We start from the raw sequence: 17,427 nt of genomic DNA on the forward strand, positions 1-17,427 counted from the left end.
GGAGAACACAAAGGATGAATCTAGTCTTCTCTTTACCATGTTACTCATTCTCCCCTCAACTAACAAGAACTTTAGTCCTGCCCCACTGGAGGACGCAGGCCATATTATACCCAAACATGTATTATTGTAGAGTTTTATTACATTTACAATTTGAAGAGAAGACAAAGAAACATGGTCCTAATTAACTTCTTAATTCTTTTTTTTTTTTTGTCTTTTTGTCTTTTTTCGTGACCGGCAACCGATCGCAACCCTCAGTGTCGCGCCCGTACCGGACCGGGACCGGCTACGGGATCGCAACCCTCGGTGTTGCCCCCGCTCCTCGCTCAGCCAGTGAGCGGCCGGTCTGCATGTGGGATCCGAACCCTTGGCGGGAGCGCCGCCGCGCTTCCTAAGCGGCGCACTGTAGCAGTGCGCCACCGGGCCGGCCCATAACTTCTTAATTCTTATGTTACAAATGATACTCAAAAGAGGTAAGTCCAATACTTAAGTATAGTTTAAACAGCAAGTTGAAGTGATAAATATCCAACTACTTAGTTGGATAGTAAAAAATAACTGTGTCTTCCTAAAGAGTTGGTTGTAGTCCTGTGGAGATCATGAGCAACGACCAAAAATTCCTCAAAAGCAAAATGTGAGAAATATATTTTCTAAAGTCAGACCCTCCCTCTCCTAAAATAATTAACAAAGATATGCTGTGTAATTGATAGTCCAAATATTCCACTTCAGATTGGTGTTCTTGATTTTATATCTTTGAACCCCTGGAGTACAAGCTCTCACACAATGTCTTAAGAGGGTTATGCGTATGCCAAAGAACTGCTTCCTGTTAGTTTTGGAGTGAAAGAGTGGGGCATGAGGCAGTTCCAAGGAAATGGGCTAGAGGCTCTGGCTGCAAGCCTTGTTCATTCATTTAGTATAGCATTCAAATGCTATTATTTCTGGGCCGAGCCCATGGTGCACTCGAGAGAGTGCGGCGCTGGGAGTGCAGCAGTGCTCCCACCGCGGGGTCACTGGGCCGAGCCCATGGTGCACTCGAGAGAGTGCGGCGCTGGGAGTGCAGCAGTGCTCCCACTGCGGGGTCAGATCCTATATAGGGATGGCCGGTGCGATGCGCTCACTGGCTGAGCGCGGTGTGGCCGGTCACAAACAAACAAACAAACAAACAAACAAAAGCTATTATTTCTGTGGGGAAAAAACCCTGGAACAGGAGTTCTTAAACTGGTGTCCTCACATCCAGAAGAAGCCTATGGACAGAGTTGGGGGAGAGCAGTCTGCGAACCTGGATTGAAAAAATTACATCTTTATTTTCATTAACCTCCAACTGCCATTTACCTCAATTATGAATGCTGTCCACAAACCACAGTAGAATCAGAGGTATCTGCAACTTCGCCATCCATAGAAATCACAAATATTTTCAATATATATTATAGTTATTATAGATATCCCCCCAAATTTTAATAGTAATTTCTTCTTCAAAATTTCAATTAGGAGTTCCAGTCAAGATGGCAGAATAGACGGTCCCCAGTGTCACTCTCTTCCACAAATCAACCAATTTACAAGCTGGGGCTGCTGGAGCTCAGGGAAAGAAGAGGAAAGACCTATGGAGTTCATGAAGGCAGGAGAAGCCATGATGAAAGAAAAAACTGCTCAGAGTGTTTCAGGCCGTGGACACTTTAAGGCTGGAGCTGCTGAGCGCAGGGAGCAGGAGCTGGCAGAAGCTGCAGCTGTGCCCTTCAGATGGAGTTACTTGGAGGTGGCAGGGGACAAGAGGGCCTTGGTGGCCCCCAGGACAGCAAGACCACTAATAGGGTTCCTGTGGACCCATACAGTTGTGAGGAGCAGAACAGCTGACAAAGGGGAGCCATTCAGAGGCCAGTGAGTCATTGCAAGGGACCGGCTCAGGGCCTGTCCCATGGGAAATGTCTGAAGCACAGGCGGTGGGGGAGATGGGCTCACTGGGAGAACATGGGAACACAGCAAGGACAGCTGATCCACCCCTCAATCAGTGCAGGACCACTCAGAGGAGACTGGTTGGGAATGTAGAATTGCATGGGGTGCAGTTTGATGAAGAAACTCAGGCCCAGATCAGTTTCTACACAATCCAGATCCACAAGGTCTCTGGAGAGCTGGAAGTACCTATAAGGCCAAGCATTAAACCCTGAGCTGCACAAAAGGCCTTCCCTAGGGAAACAGCAGAAAAGCAGAAATTTAGCTCAACCACACAGCTCAAGTACTGGTTCCCACAGGAAGTTCTCCCATTTTAGAAGCAAAGGACAAAAAATTAATTCTGGCCCAGGCATACCACCAGCACCTCTGGGCCTGCCAGAGGACATGAGGCATGGAGCCAGGGACTGGACACCCCTCCCCCACAACCAGGCACACTGCAGTGCCTCAGGGCCTGCCCAGCGGGCCCAGGGCATGGAGCTGAGGACCAGACCCCACCCCCAACCAGGCACACCACCAGTGCCTTGGGGCTCTGCTTGGAGTCCTGAGGCATAGAGCTGGAGCCTAGACCCCCCCACAACCAGGCAAACCACCAGCACCAAGGAGCACGCCAAAAACTTCATCTCCATATGGGTGGCCCACCACAGCCACCTCAGTAACCACGGCTGACATGAAAGTGGCTAGATGTCACAACCACCACGCAGATGATCCATCAGCCACTGGAGTGCATTGACATAAGAAGAGTCACTAGGAGAGACGGAAGAAAAGAAGAGGATGTCTCTTTCCACAAAGTACATTCAAGAGTAACAGAAGCAGCAGCTGCTCTATGATTATATTGGGGGACCTGAACACACCTATCAGCACTGGACAGATCATTTAGGCAACAAATCAACAGAATAACCATTACTCCTTCAGAGGGAGAGAAGAAATCTAGGGTTATCAGTGGTGGGAGGGGGGAGGGAGAGAAGGACAGGGAGAGATTGGACAAGGGTCATAAAGAATAAGCACAATTTGTAACAATACACATACTAGTAATATTGATTTGATCAACTTATGTCAACATTGAACCCCCAAAATATGTATAATCAATTATGATTCAATAAAAAAAAATTTTCAGCAATTAGATCTGCTGCTCTATGACACATGATTGCAGTTGTTGTTCTGTGTAGACACACTTGTTACAACATAGCTGGCCAAGTATCAAGCAATTATGCACCTGGGTAGTTATACAGACACCAAATGGTAAAGTTGTTTGTGCTCTCATTGGTCAGACATTTAAGTTGCTCTCTAGTATTCTGCAATTCTAAATTAATTGTGGATCAATAGGTGAAAGGTGGTGTCATTTTATTATTTGTTAAAGTTCTGCAAATTGCAGTTCAAATGAGAATTCTTAACTGTTTGTAAGGTGGCTTTCTATAACCTGGATAGGCACATAAATGAAATATATACCAGGTGGCTTTAAATACATCGGATGGTTGAAGTAGATATTGACACGTGTTACTTGGCCTAACTTCTTATCGCTAACAAACTGTTCACTGACAATGGGTCATGCAGTGTTTTACATTCTATAACAGCATTTCTTTCATTTGCTGCTTCTCTTTCTAATACTATGAATTTTACTTAAAAATATTATTCTGAGAAGAGGTTCCAAATTTCCCAGACTGTTACAGGGGTACATAGCACAAAAATGGTTAAGAACCTCTGCCCTGGGACATCAATCATGTATGAATCAAAGAAATTACATACAAGACTTTGTTTGCATATGAGTATGTGTATATTTCTTTGTGAAGAAGGATCATATAGCTTACATTACATTTTCAGAGGTCCTCAACCCTCCTAAAAGATTAAGAGGTTGTTATATTTTTGTATATCCAAGTTAAGTGACTTTTATGGTTCCGAGAAATAATTAGATATGAAATAATTTTTTCCTATAATTTCATATCGAGACTAACCATTGGAAACCAGATACCGAAGACCTAAAATGACACAGAAAAGGCACAGACTTTTTAAGCATTTTGCACTTTAGCCCTGAAGTAGCTAGTAACAAGCAATAATTTCAAAACTTGGAAATTCAAATGTCCCACTAGAAATCTATTGCTATAGTTCTGCAAATTGAACAAATGATAACAAAAAATTGTTAGAGACATTTATATATCAAAAGTATACTCAATATGAATTATAATATGGGAGCAGACATCCTAAAATAGGCTTTAAAATTCTCTATTCTAATTGGATAAGCACAAGATAAAATCAAGCCATTTCCCCAAATTGGTTCTAAATAAGGAAAATCCGCTCATAAAAAACTGTAGACAATTTTAATTTATTGTTAAAAGTTATTTTTAGCAAAAATCTAAGTGTAAACATTTCTTACCCTTTCAATACTGTGTTGCAAACGTAGTTTCATTCTTACAACTTCCTGTTGTCGAAAAAGCTCTTTAAGTGGATCTGACAGTGAAGGTGGTGGTGTAATCTAATTTAAAAACATAGTTAAAAATATTAGGTTTTATTTACAATAATGGGCTATTCTTTTAAAATTAAACCCTTTTAGAGTATAACTTAAATTCTGATGTTCTGTGAATTAAATAATACAGTACTAATTATAAACTAGTTGTTACTTCTCAGTCACTTCCAGCTATTTGAAACACAGCAGAGCAATCCAGCAAGCTTAGATGTTTTGATTCTGAGGCCACAGCAAATTTCAAAGAGCAAATTAGAAGGACTAAGGAAGTTACAATGAGGAGACATATTTTAGAGCATCAGAAAGTGATAGCTCACAGACAGGGAGAGAGGAAGGAATCACAAAAACAAAAGCTGTATAAACATGGAGAAAACATTCATAAAGATTACAGCAGTCAGTATATCATATGGTAAGTGAAGTCTCTTTGCAGAATTGTCTTTTATAAAAAGTAGACAAAACTGTCCAATCAATTTGTAGTTTTCAAACTTCTGTATTACATGTGATATCCCACATGACTTGGTCTATCAATATTCCAAAAAGACTACAGTTCATTTCCAATTTGGTATTATAATGGATTATGCTTTCTGGTAGATGCTGGAGGTTAAGGAGGCTGACTCAATCTATGTGTGCACTTTACTGTTAATATAAAGAGACATCCAAGTATGACAATCTGTGACCCCTGAATATTCTCCCTCTACCCCTTGGAGCATTTGTATTTTCTCGCTCTGAACCGTGCTTATAATTACTGTCAGCAAATTAGGGCAAAGTAAGATATCTCAGTATATTTTGGCACAGTACAATAACTTTACTCTTCTGATAGTTTAACTCATATGAAACTGTCATATGAAAGTGAGACGAGGTATTATCTGCTTCTTGATGTGATGCCAACAGGAACCATACAACATCACATATGAAAAGTTCTTGCCAAAGAATCAAACGTGGATCTATCAAGACTCTATATTTATAATCAGTAAACAATTTACAGGAATTATGGGGGACTGAAAAACATGTTAAACAACATCACAAGGACTCAATCAGTCGAATCAGAATGTGGAAAATTCTATAAGACAAATAACTTATTAGGGGTGATCATTTTTCAGGCCTCTAATTGCAATAATACATTTGTTTGATTTCTGTGTCCTGTAAACTGCTTTAAATTTGACAACAGTGGTAGGTTTGGTGCTATTGTTTTAGTTCTGCAAAATCATACAGGCCTTCAGTTATTTCAAGGAGCACAGAGGAAGAATGTCTACTCATCTGGGATTCGGGTGCCAGAGAAGGCTTCCTCAAGAGAGTAATGCCTGAGCCGCATCTTAAAGGAAAAGCCAGAGTAGAGAGTTAGAGAAATGAGTTACTGTGGGGAAAAAAGGGAAAGGAGGGAGGGAGATAATTCCCTCCCTTCAGAAGAGAGTATAGCATGATTGATCAAAGGCATGAAACAAAGAAATAGTAAGGTATCCATCAGCAACTACAAACAGTATCGAGTTCCTGGAACATCAAATTTGATATGAGAATAAAGAGATGCAAAGTAATAAAGGTCGTAGTCTATTCTGTAAATCAGCTTTTCTTAAATGATGTTCGAAAGAGAAGATATGAAACATGAAGATGACTTACAGGAACAAGTAAGTCTGGAAAACATTATATATTTGTATACATGCACTTATTGCAAAGTCTCACAATTAACACATTAAATGTTCTGAGTAGCCCTGCAGTGAAGCAACCTACTTATCTTTACATAAATGGCTTCCCAAACTTATTTGACCATGAAATCCTTTTCTCCCCACACAGAAGGTATTTAAATTAACATGTGGTAGAACAGATATTATATGCAGAACATATTGTGGTAAATCTTGCATGTAACAGGGGACCACGTCTTACAGCTTGCTGCTGTGTCTAGAGAGCAGATAATAGCGGGACAAGATCGTAGGCAAGGAATTAAGGAAGCAGATCACTGTCACACTGATGTGAGATGGAGGAGGGAGTGGAGAGTAAGTCACCACTAAAGATACTGGTGACTTACTGAATAGGAGGGATGAAGAAAAAGGGAACAGCTGAGGAGGACTTACAGGTTTTCAGTGTGAAAAGTGGAGGTTGGTACTATAGAGACCATAGGAGGGAACAGGAGTGGAGAGAGAGAAGCAGGTTTTTGGGTCAGTTCAGTTCAGTGCTGACATGCTGAATTTGTGAAGCTTATGGGCTTTCAGGTGGTGCTGAGCAGGTAGCAAAAAAGGAGCCAAGGAGAGAGGTTTGGGCAGAATATACAAACTTGGGAATTATCAACATTGATTATATATAGAGAAGTAAAATCACCAAAAGAAAATACGGAGACTTTCTGGGGAAACATTCCCTTTGCTTTTTTCCTCATCTATCCCTAAGTAAATCATGCTTGGAGATTTTTTTTTAAATATCTGTGAGTCTCAAAGCCTTGAGCATAGTTATTCTTTTGACAGCTTCCCAGGATGTACGTCCCTCTCAGCATTAACTCTCAGAATCTCCCTGGAGGGTTTCTGCAGAGTGTGCTGCTACCAGTGGCCACAGCAAGTTGTGACAAGTCTCCCCTATTCATTTGATTTGGGGGAACTTGATCTGCAGTTCTATTCCCCCCCACCCCCTTGATTTCCTTTGGAAAAATGGCAGCATACTAGTTAAATTGTGAGAAAAATACTTAATGAAAAAATAAACATGTAAACTGACTTTGGGGACATTTTACCACATTTCTAATGGGTTTTATAACCAGACCACATAAAGGTGAGAAAGGGTTACTTTGATAAAATGGCAATTAGCTGGCCGGGGAGAAATAAATGATAAAACCATGTTGGAAAGTATGAAAAATAATGTACTTGTCAAACTGATTTTTGTTATTTTGGTCTTTATTATTATTTTTCAATCTAAATTTTGAACATCAGTTCAGTAAACTCAAAAGCAGAGTCTTTTATGAGCACAAGGATGGAGTTAACACATTAGCTCTAATAAACATGAACCTTAAAGTCACTTGGAACTGGATAAAATGATGGCAACCCTTAACTCCGAATAGTGTTTTCAAAGTTTTTTTTTTTTTTTATTTGACCGGTAAGGGATTGCAACCCTTGGCTCGGTGTTGTCTGTACCACACTCAGCCAGTGAGCGCACCGACCATCTCTATATGAGATACGAACCCACGGCCTCGGCGCTACCAGCCCGGCACTCTCCCGAATGAGCCACAGGGCTGGCCCTTAAAAGTTTTTAATGAGCTTTGGCACATACTATTTCAACCTGCTTTGAGGTGGGGTAGACATTATTCTTATTCTACAGATGTGGAAACTAAGGAGCAGAGAAATTAAATGAATTATTCAGGGTCACATAGCTGGTCTGTAGCAAAATCTAGATTTGAACTCATGCATGTTAATTAAAAATCAACTGTTCTTTCTACTATATTGTGTTGTTTCTCTACTTTAGTAATGCTCATTAAAAAAGTCACACAAAAACCTCTCCACTACATCCAGAAATATTTCTCAGCTCTGCTGATAGCCTTTTGAAGTAGTACTTGATGTAACTAAATTTTAATATAATCAAAGATATACCCCTAGAACCACACAAAAACCTCTCCACTACATCCAGAAATATTTCTCAGCTCTGCTGATAGCCTTTTGAAATAGTACTTGATGTAACTAAATTTTAATATAATCAAAGATATACCCCTAGAACTGTTTCAAGGAAATCAAACTTGTATTATATCACCTTTGTAGGAATAAGAAAAGGTGTAATACACATATATGTGCATACAACACACACATATATTCCATAGCTACACTGCATAAGAAGACAATCTAACATGATTTACGAGTATTTGAAATTTTTACTGAAGGGGTTTGTACAAAGTCCAAATTTAAATATGTTCTTTATAGTTATACCTATATGTCATGATACTATATATTATTTCAGTTAAAACTTCTTACCCTTCAAAAGGAAATAAAGTTGGGGAATAAAAGAAACAAGGAAGTTACTAACTTTATATTCTTTGAATCATTAACCATGATGCTACTGAGTCTAACAACAAATTTATTTACAGCTCTTTTTGAAAATCTACCACTACAGCTACCTAAATCTATCTTTTAAGAAGACTTACAAGGAACTAGCATCAGGTATATTCTGTGGATGTGGAAATAAAAAAAAAATCTTTCTTTTAGCTTTTTGATCTTTTCTGAACTGGGCTTTGAAAGAAGGAACAACATCTTTAAAGGCATGATGAGAAACAGCACAGAATGGTCAGGGGACACCAAGTATAGCAGCTATTGTGTGCGGTAGGTGTAGTTACTAAAGCTGAGCCTAGAAAAGGATGAGAAGGACTCTGCATGCAGTAATAAGGAATTGGGCCTTTAGCCTATAGAAAACTACGAGTCCTCGAATATGTTTAGCCCAGTAGTCACATAATCAGATCTGTTTTATAACGAACCCAGACAATAAGGTTAGATTGAGAGAAGAGATTAGACAAGCACCAGGGTCCTATGGCAGCAATTCAGAACGCCTGTTTTGCTCATCTCTATTTAGTTACCAGCACAATACTTAGCACAGTTATGAATTATCTTCATATGCAATATAACATTTAAAGATGCAGTATTCACATATTTGAGTGAATAGTCTAAGGAGCTAAATGAAGGCCTTGCACGGCAGTGATAGTAATGAGAATGGGAAAAGAAGTGAGATGAGTCAATATGACTTAGTGACTGATTTGATGTGAGGGCAGAGAGGAAGAGATCAAGGTTGGATTTTGGGTTCTCACCCTGGGAAAGGAGACAGCAGATAATGATAGTAACTAAAGCCGGGAGGGCAAAAAGAACACATTAAGTAATAGGTTTGATATTGAACACAATGACTTTAAGGATCTTGCAGGACATTCAGGAAATATCCAGAAGCAGCTAGAAATACGGTTATGGACATCAGCAGTGCATTCAGTACTGAAGATAAATTTGGGACTCATTCTATGAGAGATAAATAGTATCCTAGCCTTTAATCAGATTATAGCTTAGCAGCACACATATCAATGATTAACTATGATATTACAGGGAAAGTATAAGGAAGACACAAGCAATTCTGCTTTGACAAGATTTCACACAAACGTAACATCACCGTTAGAAAAACGGCATGGAAAAGGCTGGAGAAGGGGCATGAGAGAAGAGCATTTAGAGAGAGGGAGAAGCACTGCAAAGATTGACAGTAGTGAAAGAGATTTCTGTATAAGAGTGAGTTCAGTTTGGCTGAGATACTGGGCGAGTAGTGAGAAAATAAAGTTGGAGAGGTAAGCAGGGATTACATTGTATGAATTTTAAGCTGCAGGCAATGAGAAGCCACATAGTTTAGGTATTTAAGTAGGAAAATGACTTTTTATTGTTTTAAAAGAAATAGAAATTTAACAGAAGAGAATGTTCCAGCCACAATGATCTAAGTCAGAGATAATGAGGGCCCTAAACCAAGGCAGTGGCAGAGGGTACAGATTTTGGTACAGTTCTAAGGTGGAGTGATTAGAATTTGGTGACTGAGCATTTTCTACTTTGCTGTCACCACTAACAAATACAGATTTGTTTCTGAGGAAGTTTAGGGGTAAATAATTTCTTTTGGTACGTGTTAAGTTTGAGGTCTCAGTGCAGGAATAAGGCACTCATCCCCCAGCTCTTGGGAGTGCTGGTGGCTGACAGCTACCACTGGAGTCCCTCTTCAAAAACTACCTTTCAGGGAGGAGTATTGGCATGCCCAAGGGCATGCTCCTTCCCTGAGGGCAGCCCACCTATCAGAATGGTCATCCCACTCTGGAGCTCTTGTGGATTCAGTTGAGGTCATGGCTGCATCTGCATTTCACTTCAACTTCCTGCTCTGCCCACTTCTGCTTCCCTCACACGTTTAGTTATTCATGACAGCACTCATCAATAAACCTCTTGCACATAATCTCAGAGTTTGCTTCCTGGAGAACCCAACTATGACAAGATGTGTGAAGGACATTTATATGATGACACCCAGAAGCCACCCATATTTGATTCTGGAGGTCAACAGAGATGATATGAACAGGTGAGAATTATTTTGGGACTAACTGCCACCTGAAAGACTAATGAAACCACAGAATTAATTTCCACATTTCTACATCTGGAAGACACACAGAACAAAAAGTTGACTGAAGAGTGGATCACTAGACAACTCATGTTTAAATGGTGGGTAGAAAAAGGAGTCATTAATAGAGACAGAAAAAGATTAGTCAGTGAAGCAGAGGAACCAGAAGAGAACACCATCATGAAAGACCAGGGAGGGAAGGATTTTATGAAGAACAAGATGGTCAACAACATCAAATTTGACAGATCGAATAGAAAAAAAAGAAAAAAAAAAAAAAGAGGCCAATGATTCTGGCAATTATGAGCTTGCTGGTGACCTCTGCCAGTGCATAATGGCTGAGAAACAAATAGGAAATGAAACAGAAAATATCATGCAGGCTCCTCTCCAAGAGTACGGCAGTGAAGGAAAGAGAGACAGGATGAGCTTGACGAGCTGGCATATTCAAGAGGAAACTTTTTTCTCTGCAGGATGGAGGAGATCCAAATATGTTCTGAATGGATGGATAAAAGGTCAATGGAGAGGGAAAATTGACAAAATATACTAGTGAGAACAGTGGTTTAAGAGGAAGGTTCCAGAAAAGACTGAAAAGAATGAGATCAAAAGCATATGTAGAAGCATTAGCCTTCAAAAAAAATAAAAGCATACTTCTTTTAAAATAAAAGGAAAATCAGGTAAGGAAAAAAAAAATTCTATAGACCTGCTGTCCAATTAAGACAGCCACTAGCCACACACAGCTATTGAGCACTTCCAGAAATGTGGCTTGTCTGAATTGACTTGTGCTGCAAGCACGCCCGATTTCAAATACTAGTTAAAAAAATTGTAAAATATCTCATTAATAATTTTTCTATGTTGATATGTTCAAACAGTATTTTGGACATACTGGGTTAAATAAACCCAATTTACTTATTAAATTTATTAAAATTTTTATTTTTACTTTAAAAAACATGGCTACTAGAAAATTTTAAATTAAATATGTGGCTTGCATTATACTTCTATTGAACAGTGTTGTAGATGTATATTAAGTGACAATTTACTTACTGTGGGAATACAGATCTTGCTTAAGGGGTTTCCGTCCAGGAGATATGATCCATTAAATGTTACATATTCATCATAATACTGAGGTGCTTGAGGAATAACACTACACAATAATTTGCGCTTTTCTTCAATTTTTTTCCTTATGTGCAAGTATTCAAAATATGGATTTGCTCTCTCTGAGCTGTATGGCTGAATCTCATCTAATTTCAGAGAATCTACGATGGCTGCCAGAGATTGCTGAGTTTTCTCTTTTGCTTGCAGTAAAGAAGGATTCACTTGCACAGGCTGAGGTACCCGTGACACTTTCCTTTTCCGTGGATGGTGAATTTGAGGATCATCTTCTTCAGTTAATCTTATTCTTGCTCTAAGAGATGAAGATTCACTGTCTTTTTCTGATAACAGTGTACAGCTAGCAAGAATCTGTTTGCTTTGATTTCCCACTGTATTTGCTTTGTTTCTAGTCATTCTTTGAGGGATTTGGTTTTCAGTTTTATCGTCTTCAACATTTTCTTCTAACTCTACTTTAACTAATTGACCATATTTATGCATTTCTGGTTGAGCTGACTGCTGTAAATGGTTTTCCAGACTTGATAAAACATTTTGTTCAGATTCTTCACTTTCGATGGAAAACACACACTTTTCATTTTCAGGAAAATGTTTTGGATTATCTTGTTCATTTAGGTTTCCTTTTGGCATCGCTGTATTAATTGCACATAAATCAGAATCACACTTACTCAAATGAGTTAAAACCAAACCCTCCAGTTTTTCTTTTTCATGTGAAATAACCTGAATATCAGTTGTATTATTCTCAACTTCATGACCACTGGAAGACTTGTTAGTTAGTTTGCTGAATGCATAATGTGTATTTAGCTGAGAAGAGGCATCACTTCCATTAAAGTCCTTTTCTGATGGTAACACAGGCAAAGTATTAGCCTTCTCAAAGTTTGGTGATGCTTCTTGAAGAGTGCTTTCAGAATACACTGAGACAAAGGCATCTGTTTTTTGAACATCTGCTAGGACAAGAGTATTTTCTGTATCTTTTGTAGATTCATTATCAGTATCTAAAACAGAATTGATCATTTGAACTGCATTTTTCTGATGTAAAATACCAGGCTCTTGATTGGCAACATAGGACAGAGACATATGTTTAGAAATAGATTCAGCATCCGAAACTGATTGGCTGGGGAAAGAGCAAGGTTGCTGTGAAGGCAGAAAGGATGCTGTATCCTGAGCACAAGAGTTTCCTGGCAGCTCAGTCTGGTGCAGGGATAAAAAATCAGTGTTCTGTTCTTTTATTTTGTTGTCAGAATTACAAAAACCCTCAACAGAGGAATCGTGATCAGGTGTACCAGAATTTGGGCAGATAAAGTCACTGGTGCTTAAGGACTCCCGTCTATCAACAGGTATCTCCCATGATTTATTCTGGATCACACCAATCTGATTTGACAGTTCTAAATGAACAGAACTATCCATTAAAGTGCCCACTGGAGTAGTACTCTTAATAACATTCATATCAGCTGAAATATATTTGCTGTTTACAGACCTAGTTGGAGAAGCTGCAAAACTGGAATGTATGTTAGACACATTTGAAAGATCTCTTTCGGGAACATTTGAGGATACCTCAGGTTTGGGAGAAGGACAAGAATCTCTTGGCACAGCTAATAAGCTACCTTGACTGGTTTCTTCTGATATTGCTTGGAATTGTTTGGGATGTTCACAAATGACAGATGGCATGCTACATCTTCGAACTTCTACACTAGATCTCCCCTCGTTTATAATTAGTTTAACTTCTTCTGTAGAAGATGACCTGAGATGAGACGTTGGAAGTCTGTTTGCATATGGTGGTTTAATCCGCTCTGGCAGTTCAGCCAGGCTGTCCAATTCCCTTTCAAGAAGGGCAGGAGATTTGACAATTGGCAAAAAAAGTGACTGGGAAAAGGACATTTGGGACTCTGAACCTTCTAACACAAAGTCAGAGTCATATTCAACTGGAGGCCTTGGGGTTGTCACTGTAGTATGACAGGAATCTTCTGAACTAGCAACAGAAATCATGGATACAGATCTGGAGCTGAGACCTGGCTTTTCACTTTCTGATCTAGGAGACCTGTTTGAGCTATTATCTGAAACAAAGGATGACTTCCCTAAATTCATTATGCTTTTGGTGTCCACAGACTGTGATCTGTTACTTACAGCATCTTTAGACTGTTTCTCCTTGGTAAAAACATCGGTCAACTCTGAACTCTTTGACCTAGTAAGTTCTTTATTTTTGGCTTCAGCTAGTGCATGTTTTGTTTTTTCTTTATCTTTTACTTTAAGTTCCAAACAATTACGATTTCTCAAACGTTCTTTTTCTTTTTGCTTAATTTTTTCCTTATGTTTTTTGTGCCATTGTTCTATTTCTAAGTCTTTAAGGCTTAGCATTCGTTCAAAACTTGTCTGCATTAAATCATCATTCACTAACCTCTTTTCTTTAGGTCGAGTATCTTTTGATGCTGGCGATGCTTTAGGTTTAAGCTTTTCTGCTTCAGATTTCAATTTGAGTAAACTATTTAGCTGGATTTTATCTTTATGTTTGTCTCGTTCTTTGTATCTATCTATGTCTCTTTTATCTTTTTCCTTTCCATCTGGAGTTTTCAAAGGTTCATCTTTTGATTTTTCTTTAAAGGGTAAAGTTTTTTCATGTTGTGCTTTACTACTGTCTATTATACTCGACTTTCTCTCTTCCTGTAAGTGTTTGGAGTTAGTTATATTTATACTTTCCTTATCTCTAGATTTCTCCTTTTTATCGATTTCCCTGTCTTTTTCTTTATTTTTGCCTTTCTCTGATTTAGTATACTCACTATTATCTGATTGTTTATTTTTTTTCTCCATCAAGTGCTTTTCTTTGCTTTCTGCTAGATGCCTCTCTTTTTCAGGTTTTTCTTTGTCATGTTTTCTATCCATCTTTTCTCTATTCTTCTCTCTATCATCAGTTTTTTTAATAGTAGCAATATTTTTGATCTTCTCACCTTCTTTATGGCATTTTTCTGTGTGATGTGAATATAGTTTGTCCTTTTCTTTTATTCTATCAATACATTCACTAAGATCTAATTTGTCTTTTTCAGACTTGTGATCATGTTTTATCTTCTTCTCTTTTTCAGAACTTTTTCTTTCAGGTTTTTCCATGTCCTTTTCTTTAGTTTGAAATCGTTTCTCAGATTTTTCCTTACTTTCTTTTACATGCTTTTCTTGTTTTTCAATGTCTATTTCCTTTTCCACTGTATGTAGCCCTGTGGATTCCTCACTGGTACTTATACCCAAAGAACTGAATTCTGTTTCTTTATCTGTGGGTATATTCTCTCTTTCTTCTTTTAGGTCTTTTGTTTTTTCTTCCCTAAAAGATTTCTCAGTTTCCTTTTTAATCTTTTCCCGTTCTTCTTTAAAGTTCTTCTCTTTTGAGACATGCTTTTCCTTGGCTGGTTTATCATCTTTTATGTTTTTTTCCAATTTTGATTTTTTTTCTAACGTTAGGGACTCATGTTCCATACTTAAAAACAGGTCTTCGGTTTCATCACTTTTAAAAAAATTCTCTTTCCAAAATTCTCTATCAAACTCCACACTCCTCTGCAGTTCTTTAGCACCATCCTTATTTTTATATTTTTCCTTTTCACCTTCAATTTCTTTTTTATGTTTTTCTTTTTCCCTCTCCTTATGTTTCAATTTATGTTTTTTTAATGTTTTACCCTCTTTATCCATTTTTTTTAGTGTGCAATCTGAATTTTCAAATGTTGGACTATGATCTTCATCCTTTACTTTGGCATTTGATTTTTCACCAAATTCTAAGTGGAAATCTTTCTGATGTTTGTTTTTTTCCTTATGCTTACAAGATTTTACAGTTGAACTTTCTGGCAAAAATTCAGATTCTGTGTTATCATACCTAACAAGATCAGGCTGTAATGATATTTCAGAACTTCCTGGTGATAAACATGTTTTAGTATGTTCTTGTTTTAGTGGTATTGACTGTTTTTCACTTAATCCGCAAGAGTGTTTGGGAGATTTACCAGTGGAAATATGAAACAAATGTAATGAAGTATCATCTTTTGGGCTAAAAGATTTCCTAAAATTCCCTTCTTCTCTGGTCTTTTCTGAACAATCTAGAGCAGTACTAACTGTCAAGTTTGTTACTCTGGTGTTTTCTTTTCCCTCTTTTTCTTGCTTCAGCTCTTGGTTTTCTTTATTTTTGTTCTGGTTTTTTAATTTTCTTTTAACTTTGCCTTTCTGTTTGTGTTCACTTGAAACTACATACTCCTTCTTGGTTTGTATATCAGAATGTGATGTTTCAGGGATAGAACATGCAGTAGAAACCTTTTTGTTCTGAAGAACTTCTTCATCAGAACTTTCAGTACTTGAATATAAAACCCTAGATGGCTTTTGTTTTTTACTTTTAAATGATTTAGGATAGAAGGCTTTCTCCTGTTTTGTAAATAAACTATTCTTTTCTCCTTCAGATTCATTCTCTTTTCGTTGTTCTTTCCTAAGAATATGTCTGTCATCGATCATTTTATTTATTTCTTCATCATCATCATCTTTGAACTCATACTCATCAAGGGCAGATGGAAGAGGTGCTTTACTGGGAAGTACTTGTTTACTTTCACAGATGAGAGAGTCTTTCTCTGTTTCAGAGTCAATATTTTCATCAACACTAGAAGGATTTACAGACTGAGCCTCTTCAGAATCTAGAGTAAGAAAAGAAAATCTGTTGTTGGTTAAAAACACAATTGTCAAAAAAATAAGACAGAAAACAAAACTTATAAGTAAATATTTCAAACAATTCAAAGTCATTTCAGATTTATATGTAAATAATGCAATAAAAATATGTAAGAACTCTTGATAGTGTTGGAAAACGGCTTTATAATCTGCTGTATGATAAAAATCCTTTTGACACTTCTAAAAGCACACAATATGTTAAATTCACAAAATATACACATAAAAAATAATATAGAGCACAGGTTCCTAACCCAGGAGGCTAGATTCAGGGTAATCATCAGCTACTAAAATGTTATATAAAATTCTGCATATATGTACATTTTTCCTGGAGAGAGAATATTTAATTTGGCTAAGATTCTTTGATCGAAAAAGGATTAAGAACCACTAACTTAAAGGGTCTAATTAAGTAAACTTCACAAATTGTTTTCTGTGTTTCAGAAAATTTATTAGTAAAATTATACGGGATCCTGTGATTCCCATAAAGCACGATAACAAATACAGATGAATGATTGTAATTACCGTTTTGTCAAAAGTTTTACTTTCGTTTGGGTTCAAAGGATTCATTGGTAAAAGAAACCACTCGTCACACTAATAAGCCAGTTTATGATATTTATTGAGGTACAGTGATAAGCAAGCAAAGAAAGCAAGATTATGCAGAAATATTAAGAAAAGAAATTAAACAGTGTATACATCACCAAATTTGGAAAACACCTACATCCAGATCCAAGCAGTGCTGGGAAGTCCCATGAACAGCAATCTGGAGTCCCAACTGGAATTGTCCCAGGCAGTGCGTCCACTCCACGGGTGAGACTTCAGAGAGCAGTTTGGGGAAATCCTGCTTATATTATCCAGCCACAGACTGATAACATTAGTCTGCATGCAAACATGCAGCTGTGGTTATTGTATTAATTCTTTGATCTTTACTCATAAGTCTTCAAGATGTTCTCCGGCCCTGAGAACTGGCCAGGTTCCCAAGGTCCAAGAAGCTCCAGGACTTACTTTCCTCGTTATCTAATGGTTATAGGTGACCATCCCATAGACCTGCACACAGTTTCTGAGAGTCTGGCACATAGCCTATGCAGGGTCATTCTTTGGTCAAAGGCCTAGCAATGCCTCTGAAGCCTGAACAAGACTATAAACCTTAATTTTCCCAACACTTATATAAGAAACAT

The 17,427-nt window shown here is 38.0% G+C and overlaps 1 protein-coding gene across 1 annotated transcript in view; it reads right to left on the minus strand.

Annotated features, from left to right (window-relative positions):
* Positions 1-16,227, minus strand: part of ANKRD12 (ankyrin repeat domain 12) — a 22,447-nt gene extending 6,220 nt beyond the window's left edge. The window contains exons 1-2 of the mRNA XM_008572717.1: positions 11,513-16,227; positions 4,310-4,408 (exon numbers count right to left, since the gene is read on the minus strand). Coding sequence (XP_008570939.1) covers positions 4,310-4,408; positions 11,513-16,048 — 4,635 coding nt within the window. The 5' untranslated portion in view covers positions 16,049-16,227. The remainder of the gene's footprint in view (positions 1-4,309; positions 4,409-11,512) is intronic.
* Between the last annotated feature and the right edge of the window lie 1,200 nt (positions 16,228-17,427).

Source organism: Galeopterus variegatus, unplaced genomic scaffold (genome assembly GCF_000696425.1).
Source record: "Galeopterus variegatus unplaced genomic scaffold, G_variegatus-3.0.2 Scaffold827, whole genome shotgun sequence".
Classification (NCBI taxonomy): Eukaryota; Metazoa; Chordata; class Mammalia; order Dermoptera; family Cynocephalidae; genus Galeopterus; species Galeopterus variegatus.